A 26,309-nucleotide genomic window follows, 5' to 3' on the forward strand; every position below is an offset into this window, starting at 1 on the left:
AAAAAATGCCAAAGGCTTGAACTCATCACCTTCTTTCTGGCTTAGAACCGAACCAATAGCTCGGTCTGAAGAATCACACGTCAAAGATAATTCCGCATCCTGAGATGGATGCACTAACATAGTTGTTTCACTTAAACTAACTTTGCATTTTTCAAAAGCAATCTTTGCTTCCTCTGTCCAAATTATAGGCCGGTTATCATTTTTCTTAGCGCCCTTAAGATAATCAGACAGTATTGATTGCTCATGTGCAGCGTTTCTCAAAAACCTTCGATAAAAATTCATTAGAGCTAAAAACCGCCTTAATTATTTAATAGTTTTAGGTTGTTGATATTCATTTATTGCTTTAACTCTGTCTGGTAGTGGTTGAATTCCCTTTTCAGAAATCAAATACCCTAAAAAATTAACAGACGATTGTCCGAAAACGCATTTTTCTGCATTCAGAACAAGTTCATATTTTTGAAATCTATGAAAAATTTCTTCCAAATGTTTTAAATGCTCATTTTCATTTTCAGATGCTACAAGTACATCGTCGAGATAAGAGAAACAAAAATCTAAATCTCCGAGAATCTCGTACATAAATCTCTGAAATGTTTGCGCGGCATTACACAACCCAAAAGGCATAAAAAGGAATTCAAACAATCCAAACAGAGTTATTACCGCTGTTTTTGAAACATCCTCAGCAGCAACTGGGATCTGATGATAAGCTCTAACAAGATATATAGCCGAAAATATCTTTTTATTAAAAAGAATATGAGCAAAATCATGCACATGAGGAATTGGGAATCTATCAGGAATAGTTTGAGAATTTAACTGCCTGTAATCTCCGCATGGTCTCCAATCATTATTTTTTTTGGGTACCATGAGAAGTGGGCTAGCCCATGCACTTTTCGATGGTCTACACCAACCCTGAGATACCATATACTGAAATTCTCGCTTTGCAACCTGCAACTTTTGACTTGTTAATCTTCGAGCTTTAGAATAAACAGGTGCACCACGAGTTTCAATATGATGCTCAGTGTTGTGTTTCACCTGAATCGGTGATTTTGGCTGACTTGGTTTGATAATATCACCAAATTTTTTTTAGCAATTTTACAAAGGGATAGTTACCCTGAACAGTCGAAATACTTATAGACTCGAACTCAGACACAGTTTTTCCGAGACCTACGATACCGGTGCTACCATCTACCATCAAACCGTAATGCCCAAGAAAATCTACCCCTATTATAGGTTTCGAAATTGCTGCTAAGATAAATGGCCACTGGAATTTTTTTTAAAATCCCAAATCCAAAGTAATCAATTTAGTACCAAAAGTTTTAATTTTGGTTCCATTTGCGGCATACAGCAAAAAATTAGAAGGCTGAACGTTTTCATTCTTTACCATAGCTAAGATACTAACCGCAGAACCTGTGTCAACCAAATATTTATGACCTGTAATTTTATCGAAAACAAATAAGCGCTTTACCAAACCTTTTTCTACCGTCAGCGCCGAAACGGAAGGTCTATTTAGTTTTCCGACCCAAAAGTGCATGGTTGTTGACATTTGCTAGCTTTATTTCCAAATTTGGAATGCCACCAGCAATACTTCCGATTTATAGAATTTCGAACTTCTTTTCCACGAGAAGAAGATCTATATCGAATTTCTATTTTTCAGAGTCTCTGCTGAATTGCTGTTAAGCGCCTTTCAATATTTTGAAAACCCTGCGATTCGACATTAAATGAAACCGAAGCGACAGCATCCTCGTTAGAAATCTCAAAAGCACTATGAGCCATTTTAGCTAAAGATTACACATTATCTTTACTGATTGCTAAAATTTGCAAAGGCAAGCGTTGCAACCACAAGTTTTTCAAAACCTCAGATGAAATTTTATCTGCAGCTAAACTTTGCATCTCGTAAGGAAGTTTTGAGGGTTTTTTATCGCCTGACTCAATACCTGAAACCATTTTTTTTAAACGTAATGATTCAGAATCAGCATTTTGTGCAATTGACCTAGTTTTTATTTGAGTATAAGCTTCACTATCAGGTTTATTAAGTACATTATCTGAAACGCAAGTTAAATCATCACTACCTAAGGATGAAACAACATAATAAAATTTAGTGGAATCAACTGTTATGTTAGCTAATTTAAATTGAGATTCCAGCTGAGCAAACCATAGTTCAGTGGAGTCTTTATTGCTACAGCTGAATTTTCACCAAATGAACTACTCTTAAACACTGACTTTTCATTATTCGAAAGTAAAGTTTCCCCTTCCATTATAGTAGCACTTAACAATTTAGGAAAAAAAACTACATGCGCATAAAATATATTACAAATTCTGTATTATAAACCAGTAATAAATATAGCGTAAATATTTTGAAATGCAAAAACTCTAAATATGGTAGGCAAATTTTTTTAAGTACTTAAAACAATGAAAACATCAGTCTAACATTTAAACTACTAATTTCATTTTAAAAATTTTAACCTAAATCGTATATTCAGCATCTTGACCGAACCGAAAAGTTACGACAAGAAATGCTAAACTCACCGGGTCACCACTAGTAGATTCATCTGGTGAACGCTCTGGAACTATCCTGTGTTCCGGAAATAAGACTTGAGACTGATAAACAACTAAAGAAAACATTTATTAGATTAAACAAACATCTCACATGCCCAGCGTGCTCTCGTCGATACAGCTAGCAGTTTGAAGAAAATACGTGAAAGAAAAAGCAATTATCGCATCCATGTCGTCACTTTTATACTCTGAAGATCTGCACTACTTCAGTTCGCTTCACCAATAGTAATCGCTACAGCAGCGACGCCACAGTTTACATTAGACCACCCATCCATTTCTTATATGAATCATAATTAACATCATCTGTAAAGAGATACAGAACTCACTTACTAAGCCTTAAAAATTATTTTTCTTCTTAAAAAGAATATCACAATTTGTCCGAAACGTGCTTAATAATTTGTTAAAATTATACTCTACAAAAAAAAATCAACCGTTAATATTTGAAAAATTTGAAGAAAATGTTTAATTTGCTCATTTTTTCAAAAAGATATCAAAATCCCATATACTTTAATTAGTGAGCTGCCACCCAATTGATTGTAAATGAAGTTCAAACGCTACGTGCTCATGCTCCATAAAGTGACGTCAGTTTGGAGAGCTCCATAAGCAAAATTGAATATGTTTTTAGCAGCAGAAATGTGAAACCGGAAGCGCTAATTATAAACAAACCTGGAAGAAAACTTGTATCATCACAAATTGTTTACATGTTTAATTTAATAAATTTCATTTCGTTGCTTTGTATTCTTCAGTGTATATAATGGCAGGATTAGTGGGGAGTCTAATTAATTGGGTAAGTATTTGTTAGATTTCACTGAGTAGTCATATTTGAAGCATAGTATCGAATTAAGTTATTTCCTATTTATATGCTTCGTAGGGGGATTTAGTGAGAATTAAAAAAAAAAGGAAATGAATTAATTGGGAAAAGTGGTTCTGAGAAAGTTTATTATAATGATTTAAAATTCACCAGTGCATTATTTGTACATTGATATTAAAATTTTCTGACAAGTGGATTGCAAATCTGTTAAGTTTCTAGCTTGATATTAGGGTGCATTCCAGCATTGATTTTCAGGGAAAATTTCCTTATCGTGATCTGCGGCAGAATAATTGGTAGATTTCTGTATCGTGACCTGTGGCATAATGATCGCCAAATCATGGTAACTTCCGGGCCTGAGGCCCGCGAGAAACTAAAAAAACATTCTAGAAAGGGATCAACTCTAAGGACATAACTCGTATCCACTCCCGGGCAAACATCTACATGTTTTTTTTATAAAAAATTGCAAGTTCAAAGTTTATTTGGCACCAGTTGGTGCTACAGATCATGATTCGGAAATGTCTCCCAAGTTAACATTATGAAATTAAAATTATTACTATCTGACACACTCTTCTTTTATATGGCACTCTGTATATCAACCAAAGTAAAAATACGAGTGCATAAATTGCAATTAGAATAAGTTTCATTTAAGATTTATATTCACATTTTCAATTAAATTGAAAAAAATACAAGGAGCTAAACACTTACTCTCCGTACAGCCCACTTTGAATTTTTTTTTTAAAATCATTGACTGCATTTGAATGCACATCCTTGCAACACAGTTTATACTGCTAAAATAATTTTTCTTTTTTTAATTTTTTTTTTTTTTTTACTTTACTGGTAGCTCTACATTATTATATTAAGCAAAGCACATTTATAGTTGCACATTATATTCATCCCATCAAAATGAAGAATAACTGTATTCAGTATCATTTAAACTAAATTTCTCATTCATTATTCATTAAATAATTTTCTCCTCCATCATTTCAAGGTTTTCTCTCTATAGTATCTGTACTTAACCTGCACAGTATTGGTGAAAGTTCAATAGGTGCCAAATATAGGATAATTTTTACCCATATTTCATATTTTTCTTTCTAATATTAGTCACAAATCATGTAATAAATATTTAAATAGGAACAAATTGAACTGTAGTTGAAGTAAAATTGTATAATTTTTAAAAATAACTCTATAAATTTTTTCATTTATGTAATTTAGCACTAAGCGCATCGTTTAAAAACTTTTACATTGAATGACCGTTTAAGAACTTTTTCCATCAAAAATGCGCTTATCATCTTATTGTTTTTGCACATTTGATTTTATGACATTTTCTAACAATTATCTACAGTTAATGTTCTATTATTATTATTATTATTTTTGTATTCTGTTTGTTTCAAATGCTACTACTTGTATGCTTATTTCTACCACAACCGATCATTTGACCAGGAGAACAATTTATTGCTTTATAAGGTTACCGGATCAGAAATTTCGATGTAATGTATGTTCAACATATTGCATTTGATTAGTTGCGCATTTTTCAGAGACTGTTGCGTAGTTAGTTCAATCAGAGTAACTTTAATTCAAATTTCAAGAAAGTACCTAAAATTTTAGATTGGCATTTTTGTGTAAGAAAAAGTGACAAAAGCTAAATGTTTTGGTAAGTAGCTTATATTTTATTTTGATAGCTTTACTTCATTTCTAACTAACTCTAAGTTTTTACCCCCAAAAATGTCAAAACAATGAAGACAGCACAAGTTCTTAGAAGAAATAATATTAATTATAAGAATTATAATTATAAGAATTATAGAAATAATAATAATTAAAAGAAATATGTTTGTGGAAAATGTACAATGGAAGCACCCTGTATATGTAGAAAATGTGTTGAGCAATAAATTTAAAATTCTTATTCTTTGTGTTTATAATACATAAAAATTGGCAACATACAATTTTGTTTAATTATACTAAAGATTTTTTTAGTTTATTTCATTCCATATCATTCATATTTCATACATTCATACAGGAAACATGAAGTCCGGTCATTTGACCGGCTATGGTAGAAATAGTTATATTTTAAGTGTTGGTATGTTTAGTGTTAAATCCACTCCGGTATATTTTGTCGAATTCAAGTAAGTTTCTTGCCAAAACTGAAATATCAGCAGCAAAAGCATTTCCTTTAATTTAACCTCTTTCATACCACCGTATATAACCAATTACAACAAATTATTCATATTTTAAAACATATATTTAAAATAATACTAGAAATGCTATAAACCATGAAATATGTAAACCAGAAAAAATATAAACCATGGTATTGGTTTGGAGATATAAAGTTAATTTTTATTTTTTTAACAGAGTACTAGGTAGATTAATAGATTGATGTGTTTTCATTAGGTAACATGCATTCAAAAAAGATGTTTGGTTTGGGCATGTATTCCACAAACTAATTGAAAATTGAGAGATTTTTTTTGAGCAGTATTTTCTCGAACCCAATAGTGGGCTAGCTGCAGGACATACTAATAGTTACTTTTTTCTTGACTTAATTTAATTTTTAATCTCTTTTTTTTAGGTTCGAACTTTTAATATTGAAGGAATACCAACAACAGCTGAACATTTTACTGATGGAGTTATTATTTCAAAAGTTCTTAATAATATGTAAGTTTCATTAATATGATATTCTCTTATACTGACAGATGTTTCAGCCTTTTTTATTTATTTATTGTGAGTTAAATTTAAGATATTTTTTTATATATATTTTATTTTAAAATTTAATAGGTGTTTAAATTCTTACAAACTCTCATAAAAAAGCATAGCAATAACTGGCTTAAAAAAATCAAACAATCATTTAAATTTGCAATGAAATCAGCACACATAAAACATTGAAAAAGTGACAAATTTAATGTGTGTTGTTTGATGTTGAGTCATCAGAAAGTGATGACTCAAATGTGTGATTCAAAATGTTTTCAATTTTCAAAATAAAATTTTTAATTTGTTCAGAGGCTCTCCCAGGCTGCACCTCAAAATTCGGCAGGCCGAAAGTTGTGCCCCCTAGCATAAAAAAAAAAAAAAAATTACGTTATAAAGTCTGAGACATTAAAAAGTCTTAAGTGAGATAAGCCAGCAAAGTGAGGTCAGATTTCTGAGCAATTTAAAGGAATTGCATTAGCATCTGGAAGTTGGTAAGCATTAGAAAGTGGGACAGAGTCAGAGTCCTAGTATTGAAAGAAAAATTTGTTCAGCAATGTGCATATGTTCCGTTTGTGACATTGGTCACAATATGATACAACTAGAGATTGTAGAGTATTTTATATTTCTTACATAATATTTGATTAAATCCTCTGTTATGTATGTATTTTGCCATGATATTTTATTTTCTCCTCTATTATGTATATATTATCAAAATCCTGCTATATAGAAATTGTAAAAATCATCCCACCCTTTTGAAACTTATTTTTAAAAAAATATTTTGAGTTTGCTCTTACACTTTACATATTTATTCTTTTGATCTTTATTTTAACTTAACTTTTGATAACTTAGAAACTTTTTAAATTTTATTATTTTTTTATGCATGTATTGTTTCTAGACATTAAAACTTTTTAGGGTGACTGTAGGTGAGCAGAATATTAATGGTTGAAAAATAAATTGAATATTTGCTCATATAACACTCAACACAAGAACTTTAACAAATTATTTCTATAATCTTGACCTTTTATAAAATTTGTCAAAGAGTATTTTTACTCTTTCAACATTAGCAAAGTCAATATTTTTAGAGTGTTATGACTGTAGATGAGCAGAATATGAATAGTTGAAAAATAAATTGGATGTTTGCTCATACAACACAGAAAATGTAAATGAATTATTTCTATAATTTTTACCTTTAATAAAACTAGCAAAAAACTATTTTAGCCCTTTCAACATTACCAATGTCATTTTGTTTTTTCCATTTCTTTTTTACCTTCATTAGCTTAATAGCTTGGCCCTGGCCAAGAAGTTTTTTCCTGGCTAGTTTTCCACTTGCAAGTGTTTTCTAGTTTTTGTATGCTGAATTAAGAAAATCTTTTTCTAAACCATCTCAAGTTCATTTTATGTTTTAATGCGACTTAGAAGAAGCAAAATATTTTAATAATTTTTCAATATTTTTTGGTGTTCAGATTCTCGTATAGACCTAGAGACTTTTTAAGGATCTCTTTTTCTTTTATCAAGACACATTATTATTTGTATTATCAGTCCTACCCTCAATTTTAGATTTTTGTAAATTATTTCAAGAAAGCCTGCCCTAGTAGCCCTTAAAACGACCATAGGAAATAGAAATGAATTAATGCAAAATTCAAAAGAGAAAAAGTGAGTTCAGTATCTATAGGGTGTTCATAAATAAGCGTTGACTTGTTTCTCACTAAGGGAGAAAAGCAAAAGATGAAATTTAAAAACTTTTTTCTTTCAAACCAAATTTGATTGAGCTTTGTTTAACAGTGGTTTACTGTTATTCAGTGCATTGTTATTTTGACGGATTTGCATTAGGGTATATGCATGTTCACAGGGACCACACAGACCATTGTTAGGGATATTATTGTTGTGTTGGATACTGTAGTGAGAGTTAACAGTATTTAGCAATGAAATTAAAAATAAAATTTTGTTCAGATAATAGTACACTTTTATATCCATATTTTTATAATCTATAGTACACTTATATATTATAAAAATTTAGTGATGTAATATAGTTGAGCTTCTTTAGGGTATTTTCTTAGCTTTGTATTTGAAGTTTCTTTTTGAATAATTTTTTTTTATATAGTTATAATACATTGTACCTTTTACCTTTTTGTATATTTATTAAATTTATGCAAATTTTAGCGATCAAGAATTTTTTGATGATGGTTGGCTTGCAAAAATAAAGACTGATGCTGGCTCTAATTGGCGCTTAAAAGTAAATACTGAAAATATAGATTGCTCTTTTCTGTGATTTATGATTAAATAATTCTGTGTTATTATTTAATTAATATAAATGGGCTTACAAGTGCTCCAAAATTTTAATTTTAAATTTCATGTTATAAAATAAATTATAATTTTTTTCTTTATTTAAATTGTATTATTTAATTAATTGTATTATTTAAATAAATAGTTAAGTTTTATGTGATTAGATCATATTTGTTCATATGAATGTGTTTTATTCTGATATATATTATATTTAATAATTTTACAAGCTTGTAATACACTTATGTATTACACCTAGTACTAAACTTTTTGTTTTTGCCATGTGTTTTGTTTTTGAGTTATTTGTAATTAGTTTTAATTTTATTTCTTTTTAAGGTGAGCAACTTGAAAAAAGTGCTAAAAGGAGTTTTGGACTACTACAATGAGGTTATTTTTTTAAAAAGCTCTTTGAGTTGTAGTTGTGTTGAAAATTTATTTATTAAAATTAAACTTTTGAAAGTAAATTTATCTATGGAATATCCTTTCATAGTCAGTTCAATTTACATTTCTATTCCATATTTTTAAACTATATATAATTTCTTATGAAATATCTATCAGTTTTAATTCTAGTTAGATATCTATTAATTTCAAAAAATCATATGTAAGAGAAACTTAATAAGCTTGTTTTTGGTTAAATAAGCTTATTAAATTTAGTTCAATGAAAGAATATACAGAAAGATAAGAAATTATTTTATATGATATAAATAAGTAAAACAAGAGGAAAGTACATTTTTATAAAAAAAATTATTAATTTGTATTTGTATGAAAATTTGTAAAAAAAAATAATGAAATTAAAAATATTTAAGCAATACTTAAAAATATCAGGATAATACTTATTTATTTAAATTTGAGTTCTCTACATTTTTCATTGAGTAATTTAATAAATAGGTCATAATAACCTATACATTAGATGTCTAAATGTGAGTTTCTTGAAGAAAAAAAAATTACTGAATCTATGTTTGTGTTTTGTTGAAAACTTGCATCTTAAAAAGTTTTACACGGCTTCTTTAAAATCTTATAAAAGTTCCATCAGAATTATAAACTGACTCCTAAGTTCTTTTTGTTTACATATTTCTCTTTTTGGCATTTAGTAACTGAGAATTAGGTAATTGATTTCATCTTGTTTTCAATACTTTTTCATCTTTTAGTAAAATAGCGTAAAACCTTGAATCAGAATTAAGGCCTATTGTTTTGATATGTAAATACATTTTACATTTACTGAAATATATCAACTGCTGTAGATAGAAATAGATATTAATTTTACTAAATATTTAAACTTAATTTAAATAAAATTTTTTTGTGTTCTTCACACGTAGATCGCATATTTCATGCAATGTATATATTCATATATATGTGTGTGGAACATAGAAAAAAGCTTTAACTGATATTTTTGTGTAATTTCTTTATCTAAATTCTCTTTCTTAAACATTAAACACCTTCTCTCGCACTTAATTATTCAATTCCTCATTTTTTATTTTATGTTTCGATTCAAGTATCCATGAATTAAGATTTTAAAGTTTTCGCTTTACTAACTGTGTGAACCACATTATTCCATTGACCTATTTAATAGAGCAATTGTAAGTACTAACGTTTCCCTTTTTGCATGTGATTTAAAAGTTCATTTGAACTTTTTCGCAAGATTTTCTGATAAAAAATTCAAATTCAAATGATTCAGATAAAAGATTTGCTGTGAATCAAACCCAGCATAAAGATAAACAAGAAAATAAAGAAGCACAAAATTTACAATTAACTTAAAATTACTAAATGTTTAGCATAAATATTTGCACTAATGAAGAATATGAGGAGAAAGACTCTTTTATAAATTGAGAATCCTTAATACCTTAATATTGTGAAGTATACCTATTTAATAAAAGATATATATTTTATTTTGTTTTGATCATTAATATTTTTCAGCTCATAGGCAAGTTTTAAAAAAATATAACTTGATACTAAAATAGATTTAAAATAAATTTGTCAAACAGATGCTTATGGATATTTTTCTAGAAACAACAATTGCTACTTGTTCTGTTTTCCATTTTTTTACGTTAATTTCTTGTAAAAGCCATGGTCTATCTGTATTTAAAAATTAAATTAAAACAACGAGCATCATATTTGTCAGTTCAGCCTACATGTTGATTTCATTTTCTGCAAGAATTCTGTGATAACCAGGGATTCATTCAAAACTAAATGCAACAAAAGTATTTAAAATTGTCTACCTAAATAAGATTGTTTACTTCAAAAATCATACTTTTTGTTCTTATTTTTATCTATTATTTTTTATTAAAATATAGCATGAAGAGACAAGTTTTTGAGTCGCAGTTAATGTGGTAACAAATTCAAAATTGTAAATTGAGAATAATCAAATAAATGCTCTCCCTTTTTCCTATCTCTCTTTCTCTATCTAATTTTTTTTTGGTAAATCTTTTATTTTCATTTTTGCAGCAAATCAGAAAGTAACATACTTTTATTATGCACATTCATGCAATTTCTGTTGTCCCTTTCATTAAAATTTTTTTCTACCAGAGTTTAATTTTTTATTTTTTTCTACGATGTTTCTACTAGAAATTATTATACTTAAAAAAATAACAAATATTTCTTGAAACTTTCTAAAATTATATTTTCTTTTATCATTTATAGATCCTTGGGCAACAAATTACAGGCTTTCGAATGCCAGATGTTACAGCTATTGGCGAAAAAAATGATTCTGAAGAACTTGGGCGACTTTTACAACTAGTTCTAGGCATAGCTGTTAATTGTGAGCGCAAATATGGTAGGAATTATTTTGAAAGAAATTATGTTTAGATTAATTTTCAATATTATGACACTTTTAGTTGAAATTAATAAATAAAAATTTGAAAAAAAATTAAAGTATTGTATTATTTAGTAAAATTCTTACTTCCTTTTAAATGTGATTTAAAGGAAAGCAAATTAAGAAAGTGTTAAGAAACTTCCTGAATAAGATTCCTTGGGGAAACAATTATTCATAAATTACTATGCCAGTTTGAATTATTGAGGCATAGACACACGTAGAACTAAACATGAAACGTAAAAAGGAGCAATTATCAATCACATGACTGTGCTGCCATCTATATTCAGATTCAAAACTATTTCAGACAGAATTACTTCGTTTTTATGCACTTTTTTTGTTACTTTTTTTCCAGTTAAATAAAAACTTTCTTGGTTATTTTACAACAGTTGAATCTGGACTAAAAAATCAAAAAATGCTCAAACCCTTGCTTTTGCTTACACCGTTTTGAAGATTAAAAATTATTGGTTCAATTATTATAATAATTGAAATCACTCTCTCATTTCAATCCTCTGACTTCGTAATTTGACCAACATTAAGGAGATTTCAAGTTTTTAGTGGCTTAAAATGCTCATTAATATTAATCCAAAATTTACATTGAATATTAATATTATTAAAAATTTAAATTCCAAAAAATGTTTTTTCTAGAAATATTGATATAAGTTATTATTTAAGATTTGCAAAATAATTTTAAAATCGAATATTTTTTTTTTTTTACAGTAAACTAAATGGATTCAATGAAATTTTTTAAAGATTTTCTTTTTCAATTTGTAATAAATTTAAAGAAAAATTTCTTATAAAAACTGCACAAACTCAATTTTACTTGTTTTATAATTTACTTTTTATTGAAATTATTCCCGTCAAGTGGTAAAAATAGATTTTTTTTAATCAGCTGATTCATCCATTTTAATAATTTTTCTTTAACCTATCTGAATTTCACGTTTATAAGCTGTTAAAATATGGATTATTTAGTAAATATATCATTTTTTGGATAAGCCTGTCAAAACTTTATAATTATGAGGAATTAAAAAAAAAAAACAATATTAAAGATAAAAATAATAAGTTTTGTTTTTAAACAAAATGAAAAATGTTTAATCAACAGAATTAATGTGATGTATTTTTACCTTTAAAAATGTAGATATGTGCATTTAAAGAGTTAAGAGAATCTTACGAATTATTTTTCAAACTAATGTTTAAATTAATTATTCTCAATTATGATAAAAAAAAAATCATTATTCTAAATAATTATTCAAAAGTTTTATCATTTTTATATTTCTTTTCCTGTAGAATACATTCAGGCTATTATGGACTTGGAAACTGATATTCAGCATCATGTTATGAATTCTATTCAAGAGGTAAATTATTTAAAAATTAATACTATTATCTGTATCTTGTAAATTTGAAAATATCAAATATCTTTTTATTAAAAAAAAAAATCCGTAACTATGTAGCATAAATCAGGGCCACCACTTACGACTATTTACTACTGAAACCAAGGAGAGGCAACTATAACTGCTATTTCTTATTAAAAAAATAGCTAAAAAGCAACTATTTTAAAAAAACTGGCGACTAATTTTTTTTGAAAAAAACTACTCTTTAAAAAAATATTGACAAGCCGGTAGGTTGATAAAAGACTGCCAAAAAAACTGTGAGGAATTTACAACACAATTGTTGCAAACTGAACCAAAGGTGTTGTCTCAAAATTTTGTCTAGTTATATGGTTGGCATTTCCTCTGAAAGAATCCTATTTCTACCAGGAAGTAACTGGGAAAAAAATTGAAGAAACAATAAAATAGAAGAAACTAAAAATGACCCATGCAAATGTTTAGAAGTATTATAAGAATAGCTTAAATTTAAATTAAATACATTTAGTATAGTACCCGAAAGATAAGTGTTTTATATCTGCTTTGTAAAAAAATAAAATTTTTTTTTACAGATTTTTAAAAATTAATAGTTATAACATTTAATCATATACTTTCACAAGTAAAGACTCTTTTAAAAGTTAGACTAATTCCATCTTTTCTGTAGTGCAGGGTGGTCAAAAGTATATTTTTTCAAGTTAAATATTTGTTTTGTTCATTAAACACTCCATTTTATTAAACCTTTTATTTGAAATTAAGTTATTTTTCTTGTATTTTAATAAAAAAAATTTGTACAGTGGATAAATTTCACGTTATAAGTTTTATAATTTTTTTTCTCAAATTTTATTATTTTTCACAAATTAGGAATTTAATTCAGTATTCGTGTGGGGCTCAATTTTTTATGGTACATCAATTTATTTATGTTGCAGTTGTCATTCTGTGTTAAACTAACTTTTTTTTGATTTCAGCTGATGACAAAAGATATTCCTGCTGTTGATTTACAAGACACATTTACTAATTTACGTGATGAAGTAAAAAACCTCACTGAAGATTTGCATTCTACTAAAGAATCAAAAGAACAAATTACTCAGCGTTGTCATGAACTTGATATGCAAGTAAGTAATATAAATATATATGTTACGGTGAAGCACAGAAATCTGGAAAATGTCGACATTCATTGGTGAATGTCAACTATCACGTAGTCGCTTGGTGTATGTCAGAAATATTTGCTAAATACCATTATTTCTGACTCTCACCGGTGAATGTCAACAATCACATAGTCGCTTTGGTGAATGTTCGAAATATTTGTTATATCTAATTTTATATTAATTTATTCGTTAATATTATTATATTTATTTGATATATTTATATTTATTCTATATTTTAATACTTACTGACGATAGATTAGAAGAAACATCAGTGTTTGGAGTATCGGGCAAATATATACCAGGCAATGGCACTTGACCTTAAAAAAACATCAGTCTAGGGTATACCGGGCAGTGGCACTTAACCTTAAAAAAACATCAGTGTAGGGTTAAAATATCGAATAAATGTAATTATATCCACGAATAAATTCATATCAAATCGAATGTAATAAATATTTCGGACATTCACCAAAGCATATCTGTGATTGTTGACATACACCGGTGAGGGTCCGAATGTACAAGAATGTAATGAAATATTCAATCTTTTACCGACGTATTTGGTGTTTGTCGATATTCACCAGTGAAAGTCAACAACCACCGATTTCGGTCTTTCGCTGTGACATAGATATATAGGGAAGAGGAGAATAATACTTTCAGATATTTTAGTATTATTAAAAATATGTACATTAAAACTGTTAAAATAACAATTCACAAAGGCAAATGGAACTTTTAAATAAGTAACCCCATGAAATTGATTATTTCAATTGATTATTCCAATTTATCAATTGATTAGGAAAAACAGATCTATGCTTACATTGACTTTTTGTCCTGTAAACTTAGGGATATGCTTAACGAAAAATTGATTAATATGAATATTTCTTAATGAACAAATGCGCTTAAATACCAACCCATTTTACCCAACATTCTTTTGTTAATTTATCTATTAATTTGTCTATTAATCTCAGCAAAATACAAGAATAGGTTCTTAATTTAGTTTTAAATTTTGCTGCTACAGTAGGGAACCAATTATCCGGAATGGTCGGGACCATCGCTATTCCAGATAACTGATTTTTCCGGTTTTCTGAATCCCTTCAAAAAGCCGTTTTTTTATTGTTAAACCCAACTAAAAAAAAAAATTGGAAATAATCTTAAAAATAAGAAAAAACGATGAAGTAATACACTAATGATTATTTCCAAAATGATGGTAAGGTAAGCATCTTTAAAAAAGGAAAGAAAAATCGTAAAATCTCATGAGGAAATTTTTTTTTTTTTAAATGGCGAGAAAATTAATCGAATTTTATTCCGGATTTTTGGTTTGCCGGTTTTCTGATTTCCGGATAACGGGTTCTGTACTGTACTTCCGAATACTATTGTCTCATTACAGGGATAAGAGTTTTCCACCTTTTGCCAGATTTCCTGCTTTTTATATTTTTTTAATTAAATTTTTAAGGAGTCACCATTATTTATCCTTTTTTGGTAAATTTCATATGGGTTTTCAAATTTTGATATTTTTAATGCTGTGGTATAGCAACGTTGTCATTTGAGTCATCACCTTTTGATGCTTCTAGCATAATTTTACATCCTGTGACATATCAAAAGTATGGCAACTATAGCCTTTACCATTGGCGTATTATCTGAATAAGGGTGCCAAATCAACAGTTTTTTTATTTTATTTTATTTATTAATTTTTGTCGTTTATATTGTTATCTTTTTTCTTTTTTTTTTTCTTTGAAGACAAATATTTTACTTTTTTTCAGCTTTTGCCGGTAAACAAATTAATTTCCTTAAAAAAAATTTTATTCACCATAAAGCACACCCTTAAATGTTTTTTTTCTCAGGCAAATCTCTATCTTTTTCAGTACTCTTATCCTAAAAGTCAAGACTGAACATTTTCCTCTCACTTTTGCCAAACAAATTGTGCAGCATTTTCATCTACTATTACAAGAGGAGGGTTGAATCCTTTCTCTGGCCAAATTAGATAGCTTTTGTGAGAACAGAACTGAAAAATACCAAAGCCTGAGTTTAGCTGTCCCTAGACTTATTATTTTTAGATATGCTTATTTAACTTCAATTTAATCAGTTGTGAAAATTTTGTTCAGTTGTGAAAGGCGTTCTCTGAATCTGTTGAGTAGATTATATCCTTATTGTAAGTTGGTGAATATAAAGAAAAAACACATCCCTCAGCATAGGAAATTGCAAGCTATCCAGAGAACGAACAATTCTAATAAATTCTAGTGAACTTGACAACTAATTTAAACCAATCAAACCATTAAAGATTGAATAATCTATTTAAAAAATATCATCAGTTAAATAAATGATTTCTGTCTTTGAAATTACGAAATAAAAACTGTATTCCATTTTATACCTTTGTTGATTCTAAGAAATTATCTTCTAACTGTTTAAATCAATGCATTGAGTCATACTTAATTTGCTTATATCCAACAGATATGTTAAAAATTGTTACTACAGTAGAAATAATAATAAAAAAGAAAGAAAACATGCACTCCCCTCCTACCTTAAAATCTAATAAATTAAAATTATATTTTGATTTTAAATTTAGGATGGAATGAATATTTGACCCTCAGCAAGGTATTTTTTGGAAAAGTTTTTTGACAACGCTTTTCTTTGGAGAATTTGAATAGAAGAATTTGAGAAATGAATAATTTAAATCTTATTTTTTACAACCCATTATTTGAAATAGTTTTTACGCATATTTGTTAAGTTCTAAAACTTGTTTTATGTTCTGAATGGCATGTGAAAAGAAACTTAAAATTGATACTAGATTACTTTATACTGAATCATAAATTATGCACTGCTGATTTCTTTTAAGAAATTATATTCAAGCTAGTCTATTTTGTCGTTTTTTCAACACTTTTTTTTAATCAAAAATTGAAAACTTTTTTTAGTTTGTTCTGTTTCTGATAGACTTTAGATTTTAGTGTCACTTTTTTTCTGTACGGTAAGACAGAAAACAGGTAACCTAGAAAAGTGTGATTTTCAACATTAAAGTTACATTTCAGACCTGAGAAAAAAAAATTCTGCTTCTCTTTTGCTTTTTTTATTAACTTTTCTTTTTATCAGCATTTTTATTATGACACAGCATCTTTTAAATAGCGTTTCTAATGAATGTCGGGTTGGTATGCACCAGTAATATCAGAGAAACTGGGAATTGTTAAGGGAAATGAGATTAAAAAGAGTCAGGGAAAACAAAGCGGAAAAAAAGTCAGGAGAAACATAATTTTACTCTAAAACCAGGGATTGTCCGGGAATTTAATACTCTATCAAATTGCAAGATTTCACTCTTCCATTTTCAACCATAATTTGCACTTATGCTATAGATTTAAAAAAAGAAAGAATAAATTTTTTTCGAGCACTTATTAAGTGTATTCTCAAGACTCCTGAGCGTTTCTGGAGTGATGCCAATTAGATGTCTGACTTAAATAACTTGAAACTTCAGCCTTTAGAGTATTGACATGTTAACTTTTTTTATAATACTCTATTGTTTATCAATTTTCATCATCTTTCATTTAGTATGACAAATAGATGTGATCGTGATTATTAATTAGTATGACAAATTTACTTAAAAGAGTATTAAGATTCAATTGATCGCTCAGTAATTTTTGTATTTAGAGCATTTTAAAAATTCAATAAATTATGTTGTATTAAATATAAATTAGGAAATATACATAAATTCCATTTTTTTTGCCAACATATGGTATTTAAAATTGTTATACTATGATTATTTCAGTGGTTTAATTAAGGCAGAAAAATTACACTTTCCCACCATTCTTGTAGGTAAGGTTTTTCTGCACTTCCCTTGTTAAATAGCTAAAAATTGTATTTCTTTCCCCAAAAAAATTTAGCTCAATAGTGGAAGGTAATAGTTTTTACTTTGTTATAAGCATACAATTTTTGTACAGTTAATATTAAAATTTTCACAATGATTTTGAGACATTGCAATAACAGACTTCTGGCAATACGATGTACAGTCCGCAAAAAAAAAAAGATATCACCCTGAATAACTTTCGTTCTAATGATCCGATTTTCACGAACTAAGTGTCAATCTTAATGGTTCCTGGGGGTGACCTCAAATATGCTAATTAATTAGTGCTAACTATTAATTAAGTTACGAAATCAGACACAAAAACGTACTTTCTCTGAATAAACATATATTTTTTTTTACATATTTGGAATCTAGACACTTGAATTAGGGGGGGTAGACAAAATTTTAAAACAATTGGGTCGTAAATTGGGTTGCAATAAAGGTTTATATATTTGGCGATAGTCCAGAAAACCGCCAAAAAAAGTCGCCTGCGCAAATAAATATTTTAAGATAACCCTTGACTAATTCAAAAGAGAAACGCTTAATTTTACTAGGTTGCTAGGCAACCAATTTCTGATTGTAAAAAAATTGAAATAATGTTTTGTGATTGCTCTGAGAGGTTTAATTAATAGTTAATAGAAAACACCTCGAAGTTTCTAGGCAATAGACAATTTTTAAGTTCATTTATGTCCAAAAAGCAAAAAAAAAAAAAAAAATAAATAAAATAAAAAATTATTTTAATCTCTTTTGAAAAGAAAATTTGAATCGATTTATAAGTTTTCAGAATTTAAATACATGAACTTTTTATCTGATATTATTTAGATTATGCTATTTTTGCTATGTTTATTCGAGGATTTCATACTAAAATCAAATTAACATAACTTATAATAGCTATATACAAAATTTTAGGGATAATCATTTTTACAGCTTTAATCGAGTCTTCTAGGCATGAAAGTTTGAAGGAAAAAAAAGTGCATGAAAAATAAAATGTAGATTGTATAGTAATTCTAATGCACATTCACAAGGTTTTCTGTAATTTACGATTTCTTTTTTCTATAACTCAATGAATTGCTGAATGTTTAGTGGCATTTTAAAAACATTGAAATATGTTATGTTTAAGAATAAGATATAGAAATAATATGTTGCATATTGTATGATTCATTGTTTAAAAAATTGCTTCATTTTGCTAGATATTTACGTTACATGGTTTTCTTTGGATAAAGATGATTAGCAAATAGCATCCACATGTTTCGATACATTCTGAAACTTACGTTCGCAAATTCACCATAAAATATCGCACAGCATATTCTTCAATTACGATAAGCTACATTTACCACCAAATACTGCTACTATGATTATTTTTGTTATATATATATCAGATATATATATATATATATATATATATATATATATATATATATATATATATATATATATATATATATATATATATATATATATATATATATAAGTTCAAAATGAAGAATAAAACAAAGAAAAATAATAGACATATGAAAAAAAGGGGTGGGAAATAATAAGTAAAAAAACAACAAACAACATTTTATAAAAAAAAAAAATAAAAAAAAAAAAAATAAAAAAAAAAGTGAAATGTTAATTAAAAAACCGGAAAAAAAGCCGGAAAAAAAAAAGATATAATCTTTTCATCAGCCCACACAATTATATCCGCTAAACAGAGTGCTTTCTGATATTGTATCAATAAAGCCAAAGCAAAATATATTAATACAATAGTGTGAGGAGCACTCAAAAAAATTTTTTTTATAAAATAACTACATAAAAATAGATCATAAAAAGTAAATATGACATGTAAAAACAGATAATAAAATAAAATAAAAAGAAAAAATAAAATAAAAAGAAAAAACATTAAAAAGGGGGGACTATAAAGCGAGTAGCAAAATCATAACAACTTACATGGACAGTTATTTTTCAAGAATGATTTAAAAATGTTTTCGCAGAAAGATTGCCAGATTACAAAATATGAAAACAAAAGCGCAAATTGAGTGTAACAAAAGGGTTCTAAAGTGTCGTTCTTACTGCACTGCTGAAGTGATTTGTTATTCTGAGTTTTGATTTGTTAGTTACCAAGGATGGGCCCGAAATGGATGTGCACAAGGTAATATTATACTGGATAATTTTAAAAATTGATCATAAATAGTTTTAGAAGATAGATGTTTATTTAAGAAAAAATATAAAATAGAAAAGAGAAACATAAATTGCCTGCTTTGCAAATAATTTTAGCCGCGGATTTGCACGATATGGATTAGCACATAGAAAAATTATTTAAATTATCAAAGAAAAATTTTTTTTCAATAGATAATTTTTAACACGGATTTGCCCGAAATAGATTTGCACTTGGAAAAATTAACAAATAAAAAATTTTAGCAGATAATTTTAACCACGGATTTGCCCGAAATAGATTTGCACATGGAATTGTATAAATTAATAAAGAAATTTTTAGCAAACAAATTTATCCACAGATTTGCCCGAAATGGATTTGCACATGGAAAAACTGTATAGATTAACAAGGGAAATTATTTAGCAAAGGAATTTTTAGTAAATAATTCTAACCACGGATTTGCTCGAAATGGATTTGCACATGGAAAGATTAACAAAGAAAAAATTTTAGTACATAATTATAGCCACGGATTTGCCCGAAATGGATTTGCACATGGAAAAATTACATAAAATAACAAAGAAATTATTTAGTGAATAATTTTGGCAATGAATTTTGGCCTGAAATGGATTTGCACATGGGAAAATCATAAAAATTAACAAAAAAAAATGTTTAGAAAATATATCCACCAAAATATACGATTAATTCAATGATTTTATATAAAATTTTATTACATTAGTTGGGTATCCATTGTTTTTTATCAGATTTTGAAAGAGTTTATCGATTTGTTACTTATTGTTTTTCTTAACTTTCTTAGTGTTTTCTTGTATTTATTTATTTATTATATATATATATATATATATATATATATATATATATATATATATATAACGTCGTTGCCGAGTGGAAGGATTAAAACAGGTCATAGGTCGGGAAGGAGGGTACAAAATTTATTTATTAATTATTAGACAAGAGCAGTCATGAGAATGAGTGAAAGTGCACATGAAAAGTTGCGCTCCTTGGTTATATGTTAGGGAAAATCTTGCAAAGTAAAATCCGTAATATGTCTTAATTTAGGGAAAGAGGGAACTCTTAGTAGTTGCTATTGGTTTATGAAATAGATCGAACGTTTCCCACACAAGAGCAAAGGGAAAAATGTCCTGCTCTTAATTAAATGCATACTTGAGCCAAAAATAGATTTAAGAACAGGATGTGGTTTTTAAAAGTGTGAGAAAGTATTTCGTTTAGAATAATTAATTAGGATGAAGTTTTATAGCAAAGAAACTAACATAAAAAGATTAATTGAAGCTTTTTATGTTACATATATATATATATATATATATATATATATATATATATATATATATATATATATATATATATATATACATATATATATATATATATATATATATATATATATATATGTATATATATATATATATCTGATATGATACTCTCTTTTTAAACAGAGCTCGTAAGGCCCTTAAGATACTGAAATGGGGGCACGAAAACTTAAAAGATTTTTTTTTCCTAATGCCCGCCTGTGTTAACATCAGTCAATTCAGGCATCTACAGGGCGACAGATATCTGTGTGGCCTAAGGATTCCTAACGAGCATCAAACATTCTCAAAATTAAGTGTTCATTCACTGGAAAATTTAGTGTTTATTCAATTTAAGAACTGTTCCTTCACTTGGTTATCTTGCTACTTATTATTTAAACCACCAAAAGCTTAAAACAATATTATGTAAGTTATCTAAATTGTTTTTACATAATTTGCATTTAATAACAAATATGTCGACATGCATTTAATAACAAATACGTCATTTAGCTAAAATTACAAATTTTGAAATTTTTATGATTTTTTTTTAAAGACAAGCTAAGCTTAAGTATTCCTTCACTGGTTAGTTTACCCTATAAGATTTTGAGAAATTTGCGATGTTGTGAGAGATGCTTAAAAATGTTGACTGCGTATTTTTATTAATATTTATAAAATATATATTCAAGAAATTGATGAATATTTTATTCCAAATTTATTCATTCGTATGTATATTATTGAAATTTTATCAGTTATTGAGAAAAAAAAAATCACATTAAAGAAGCACAATCTGTTGTATAATCATATTCTATCAGAAGCATGCTTTTATAAAACTCCACATTCTCTGAATAAAATGTATTTTATTCAAATTTCTTTACTAAATTGCAAATAGAATTTTAGACGACTAAAGAAGAAACATCGTATTTTATAGCTTAAAAAAATAAAAATGAAAAGATAAGCAAACGATTATTAGCGAAAAAAATATGAATGAAATTTTATGCTAAGCGCGCGAAGTCAAGTTCCTCGCAAGTTTATCACATTTTAATATTAATCGCTCCATTTAATCATTTCTTCATTGTCGCCAAATTATTTTTTTAAAAATAATTAATTTTAATTTTTCTCAGCTTCTAATTAATAAAAACAGTTGAAACTTTAGACTTTTCAATTGAAAAATATGTAGATTAATATGGTATAAAAAAATTCATACCTTATAATTCAAAAATTTTTCATCCTTAATTTAATTAAATAATAAAAAATAATTAACAATTATTAAAAATTATTTTTTTCGTGAAATTATCTTTGGGTAAATGAGTTTTATGACTGGGTGAAATTTTCTTCGAATTGCTTTATTAGTTTTTAAAATATGACTAAAAACGTAAAAAGTGAAATTAACATTAAGGGGTACGAACTTTGAATCGCTCTCCTGACCAAACTATGGGGACCATATTTCCCAGATGGCGGCTACCCCCTATATTTTGAAGGTTAAGAATCCAAATATGTAAGAAAAAATATATGTTTATTCAGAGAAAGTACGTTTTTGTGTCTGATTTCGTAACTTAATTAATAGTTAGCACTAATTAATTAGCATATTTAAGGTCACCCCCAAGAACCATTAAGATTAACACTTAGTTCGTGAAAATCCGATCATTAGAACGAAAATTATTCAGGGTGATATCTTTTTTTTTTTGCCGACTGTACTCATTACATCAAGCATCTGCAATATTTGGTGGTGAATGTTAAACTATAGTAATTTTATTAATGAATTAAAATAATAACAAAAATGCCCTACCCTCTCTGCATAAGCGAGGGGTAGGACATGTTTCTAAAAGTTAAAATGCATGTACAATTTGCCAAAAATATTCTAAAAAAACAAAGACGTTGTAATTTGTGCTTTTTAATATATTTACTTCCATGTTATACACATATGGCCTGCTTATAAGCAGCAAATTTTTAATCAAAATTTTAACCACTATTTTTACCAGCTACAGTGCTATTCTGTGGCATAAAACAATATAAATTTCACCATTTCCTAGCAGCTACATGCAAAATTTATTGTCCGGGACAGTGAATAATTGTTTTTATGCTTTCTAACATTTATTACAATGTTCACTTAAGGCTTTTCATGGTTTTGGCTTTTTCATTCCTGCATCAAAAAACCGGTTTTTGCATGTTATTGAATGGAAAAATAGTATGCAGCAGGAAAACTTCTGTACAGTTTAACTCAGAGGCTCAACATTTGGAGAGGTAACTCACCTTCAACTCTTTTTGATAAAGGGCAATATTCTAATCAAAATTCCATCTGCTTTTCAACAAGCTAAAGTGTATCAATTTCAGTATAAATAAGTGTATAAAATGCAAGTGGATGATGGATAAAAATACAAGTTTTAGTCATTTCTTAACTGCTACAAGCAGAATTTATCACCATTTGGAATTTTGTTCACTTTCCCAAATAAATTAGCAGGCACAAACTAAAAGGAAATTGATAAAAAATTTAAATATGCATTTTTCATGTGGGCTCAGAAGAAAAAATTTGCATTTTTGTCACACCTTGGTTAAAATATATATAATACATAATTTTACAATTAAGTTTTAAAGAGTGAAAGATAATTTATTGTAATTATCCATGTTTTTAAACTTAAATTATTGCTAGGACCTGTTAAGAATTTCATTATAAACTTTTCTGTATTCATATAAATTTATTTATGCTATGATATTGCATTTTAAAATTTTTTAAACATTTTTAGGTTGCTGTTCTTCTAGAAGAAAAGAACAATTTATTGTTAGAAAATGAGAAACTCTTAGAGAGATTAAACCACATTGAGAGTTTTGAAGATCCCAGGTTAGAATGCATATTTCCTTTGAGTTTCATAAATTACCAGAGTTATATTTTAAACGTCCTATTATTGCAATATGTGGGAAACTTTACTTACTATATAGGTCTAAACTGAAGGAAGAATTATTGAGTGTAAACTGTTAAGTTTACTGTAAGCTGAAATCCAATGAAATTTATTCAAGATTATCAGATAGCTAAAACAATAAGTTTACTGAGTATGAACTAATTTGAAAAAATAATATTTTATTTTTGCGATAACTAAAATTAATTTTGAAATATGCCATTACTTTTTTAAAATATTAACCCAATAGAATCTTAAAATTTCAAACTTCAAATTGGAATAAAAAATGTCTTTTAATAGTTTTTTATTTATTTTTAAGTGAAATACACATTTTTAAAAGTATTTTAGATCACTATTAACTGTAGCTCTTAAAAGATTTTGACTAAATCTTCCCCTGTCAATGCCGAAAAAATAGGTGTTTTTATTTTTAATTTCTGAAAAAAGACATTAAAATAAAAGCTTTTTATGATAACAGCAAAAACATTTATTATGATATTTTTTTTATGAAAATTGTTATGCATTCCTAAAACAGTAGAAAAAAATTAGTCTTAAAATCAATTAACCATTTTTATGCATTTTTAAAGTATTTTTTACTAAATTCAAAGGAAATAATAGTTTATGAAATCTTCTGAGTATTAGTGCCAGTTTTTTCCCAACTTTAAATTGAGGGCAAAAAAGCCAGTTTGTTCTTAGTCATTAAAGGAAAAACCATGAGAAGTTGTACTATATGTTTTTGCCCTAAGTTGAAATATTTGGAAGATTTCAAGATTTCATTGTACTTATAATTCATATTTTTAGCCTTGTAATCAAGACTAATATTGTTGTAATACGAATGTTTATTCAACTTTCAAGTTGCTTGTAACAATCTTTATTTTTGCATTATTTTGTATTTGTGTATTTCCAAAGGCTATTCACTGGCATATGTTTTCTTAGAAATCAGTGTACTGAAAAACATTTTTAATTACACAAATTTCAACTATTTCTTTATTGTCATAATTATTTTCTCAATGTAATACTTCATTGCAGGTTGCCACCTTATTAAAGAAAAATAAATTTAAATGTGTCATTTCATTAATTTACAAAATCTTATTGTGTTATGGGCATGGGTAATAGATGCCTGCAAAACCTGATAACTTCTAAACAAAATATGAAAATGATGTACAACCAATTATTTGATTTGATACTACCAATTATTTGATATACAACCAATTATAAAATATATTGATTGACTGTTAAACAAATTAAAGTAATAAATTAATAAAATTTGAAAAAAGAGATTTCATTTGAAAATCTGATGCAATAATATATTCAATAAATTTTTATATTGTACTTTAAAAATTCAACTTGCAGATTGTCTACGCTTTTTACATGAAATATTGCTTTATTAACTTAACTCGTAATGATCCAATGCCACCATAAAAGCGGTGTGGCTCTTTTACTTGCTAAGTTCTATGCATCATTTTGTTATTTATATTACTCTTATTGTTGTCATATTGAGAATTAGTTTAATTACTGTAATTAATTTTTATAATTATACAAAATGGGAAGTAAACTAAAAATTCTTTTGCACCATTAAGGTTTAAATTATTAAGCTTTCAGTACTTTTAGATGTGTGGTCTGGGGATGGGTAGTGTATCTGTTTTCATTATTTTTGTGATAAAATTTATGTCAATATAGATTGAATTGGTAAGTATTTGCATTTCATTTATTGTATCTATAAATTTTTTTTCAGTACTTTGGCTGGAAAACGATTCCATCAAATGCAACAGAAGCATGAGTTACTTCAAGATGAGCTCTTTAAAATTGAGACAGGTAGAAATTCCAAACTATTCCTTTAATTTTTAATGTTTTTGATGTTATTATTGATTTTTTTATTAAGATATTAGAATATTTCATTTTGGAAACTTTACTTTTTTAATTTTTATCTTTCAAAACTGACCAAAGTGCTTTCGTACCATTAAAAAGATTTTTTGCAATATTGTCTTTTCAGAGCATTTGTTTACAAAATTCTTTTTTAAAAAATTAATTATTATAAATTTTATTATTGTTTCATACATTTAGTAAATTTTTCCACTGTTATAATTGGAATGTTTCCATTTTTACTCATTCTAAATATTTTTTAACAAAAAATATACTGTGAGAAATGAAAAATAAAAAAATTATTACAGGTTTAGCTTGATGACTTTCTTAATGGTTTTGTTTGTAAATTCTAAATTGCCGAAAAAGCCTCTAACCTGAGAACCTTTTAAATTAAAATTGTGAAAACATTGCTTAATGTATTTCAATTTAACTACCAAACCTCTCTGCATTACTGAAAGAAGCTAGTGTTTTGGATATTTTTACTGTCAATGTTAACTTTATTAAGATATTATCAATGCTATTTCTAAAGGTAATAATGCTTTCAAGGATATTGCCTATTGCTTGAAGAAATTGCATGTTTAGCTCTCATTTTTTTGGCATAATCTTTTTTAATAATTTTTGTTAGCGAAATTCAGACAAAAATATCATAT

The 26,309-nt window shown here is 27.2% G+C and overlaps 1 protein-coding gene across 2 annotated transcripts in view; it reads left to right on the plus strand.

Moving 5' to 3' along the window:
- The first annotated feature begins 3,179 nt into the window (after window positions 1–3,179).
- LOC107437396 (hook microtubule tethering protein) overlaps window positions 3,180–26,309 on the plus strand; it is a 43,301-nt gene continuing 20,171 nt past the window's right edge. For both annotated transcript variants that reach the window (XM_016049382.4, XM_016049381.4), the window contains exons 1-9: window positions 3,180–3,337; window positions 5,922–6,007; window positions 8,201–8,273; window positions 8,657–8,707; window positions 10,958–11,090; window positions 12,414–12,481; window positions 13,456–13,602; window positions 23,650–23,744; window positions 25,532–25,611. In XM_016049382.4, the coding sequence (XP_015904868.1) occupies window positions 3,305–3,337; window positions 5,922–6,007; window positions 8,201–8,273; window positions 8,657–8,707; window positions 10,958–11,090; window positions 12,414–12,481; window positions 13,456–13,602; window positions 23,650–23,744; window positions 25,532–25,611 (766 nt within the window). In that variant the 5' untranslated portion in view covers window positions 3,180–3,304. The remainder of the gene's footprint in view (window positions 3,338–5,921; window positions 6,008–8,200; window positions 8,274–8,656; window positions 8,708–10,957; window positions 11,091–12,413; window positions 12,482–13,455; window positions 13,603–23,649; window positions 23,745–25,531; window positions 25,612–26,309) is intronic.

Source organism: Parasteatoda tepidariorum, chromosome 12, assembly GCF_982258835.1.
Source record: "Parasteatoda tepidariorum strain Cologne lab strain chromosome 12, Ptep-v5.0, whole genome shotgun sequence".
Taxonomy (NCBI): domain Eukaryota; kingdom Metazoa; phylum Arthropoda; class Arachnida; order Araneae; family Theridiidae; genus Parasteatoda; species Parasteatoda tepidariorum.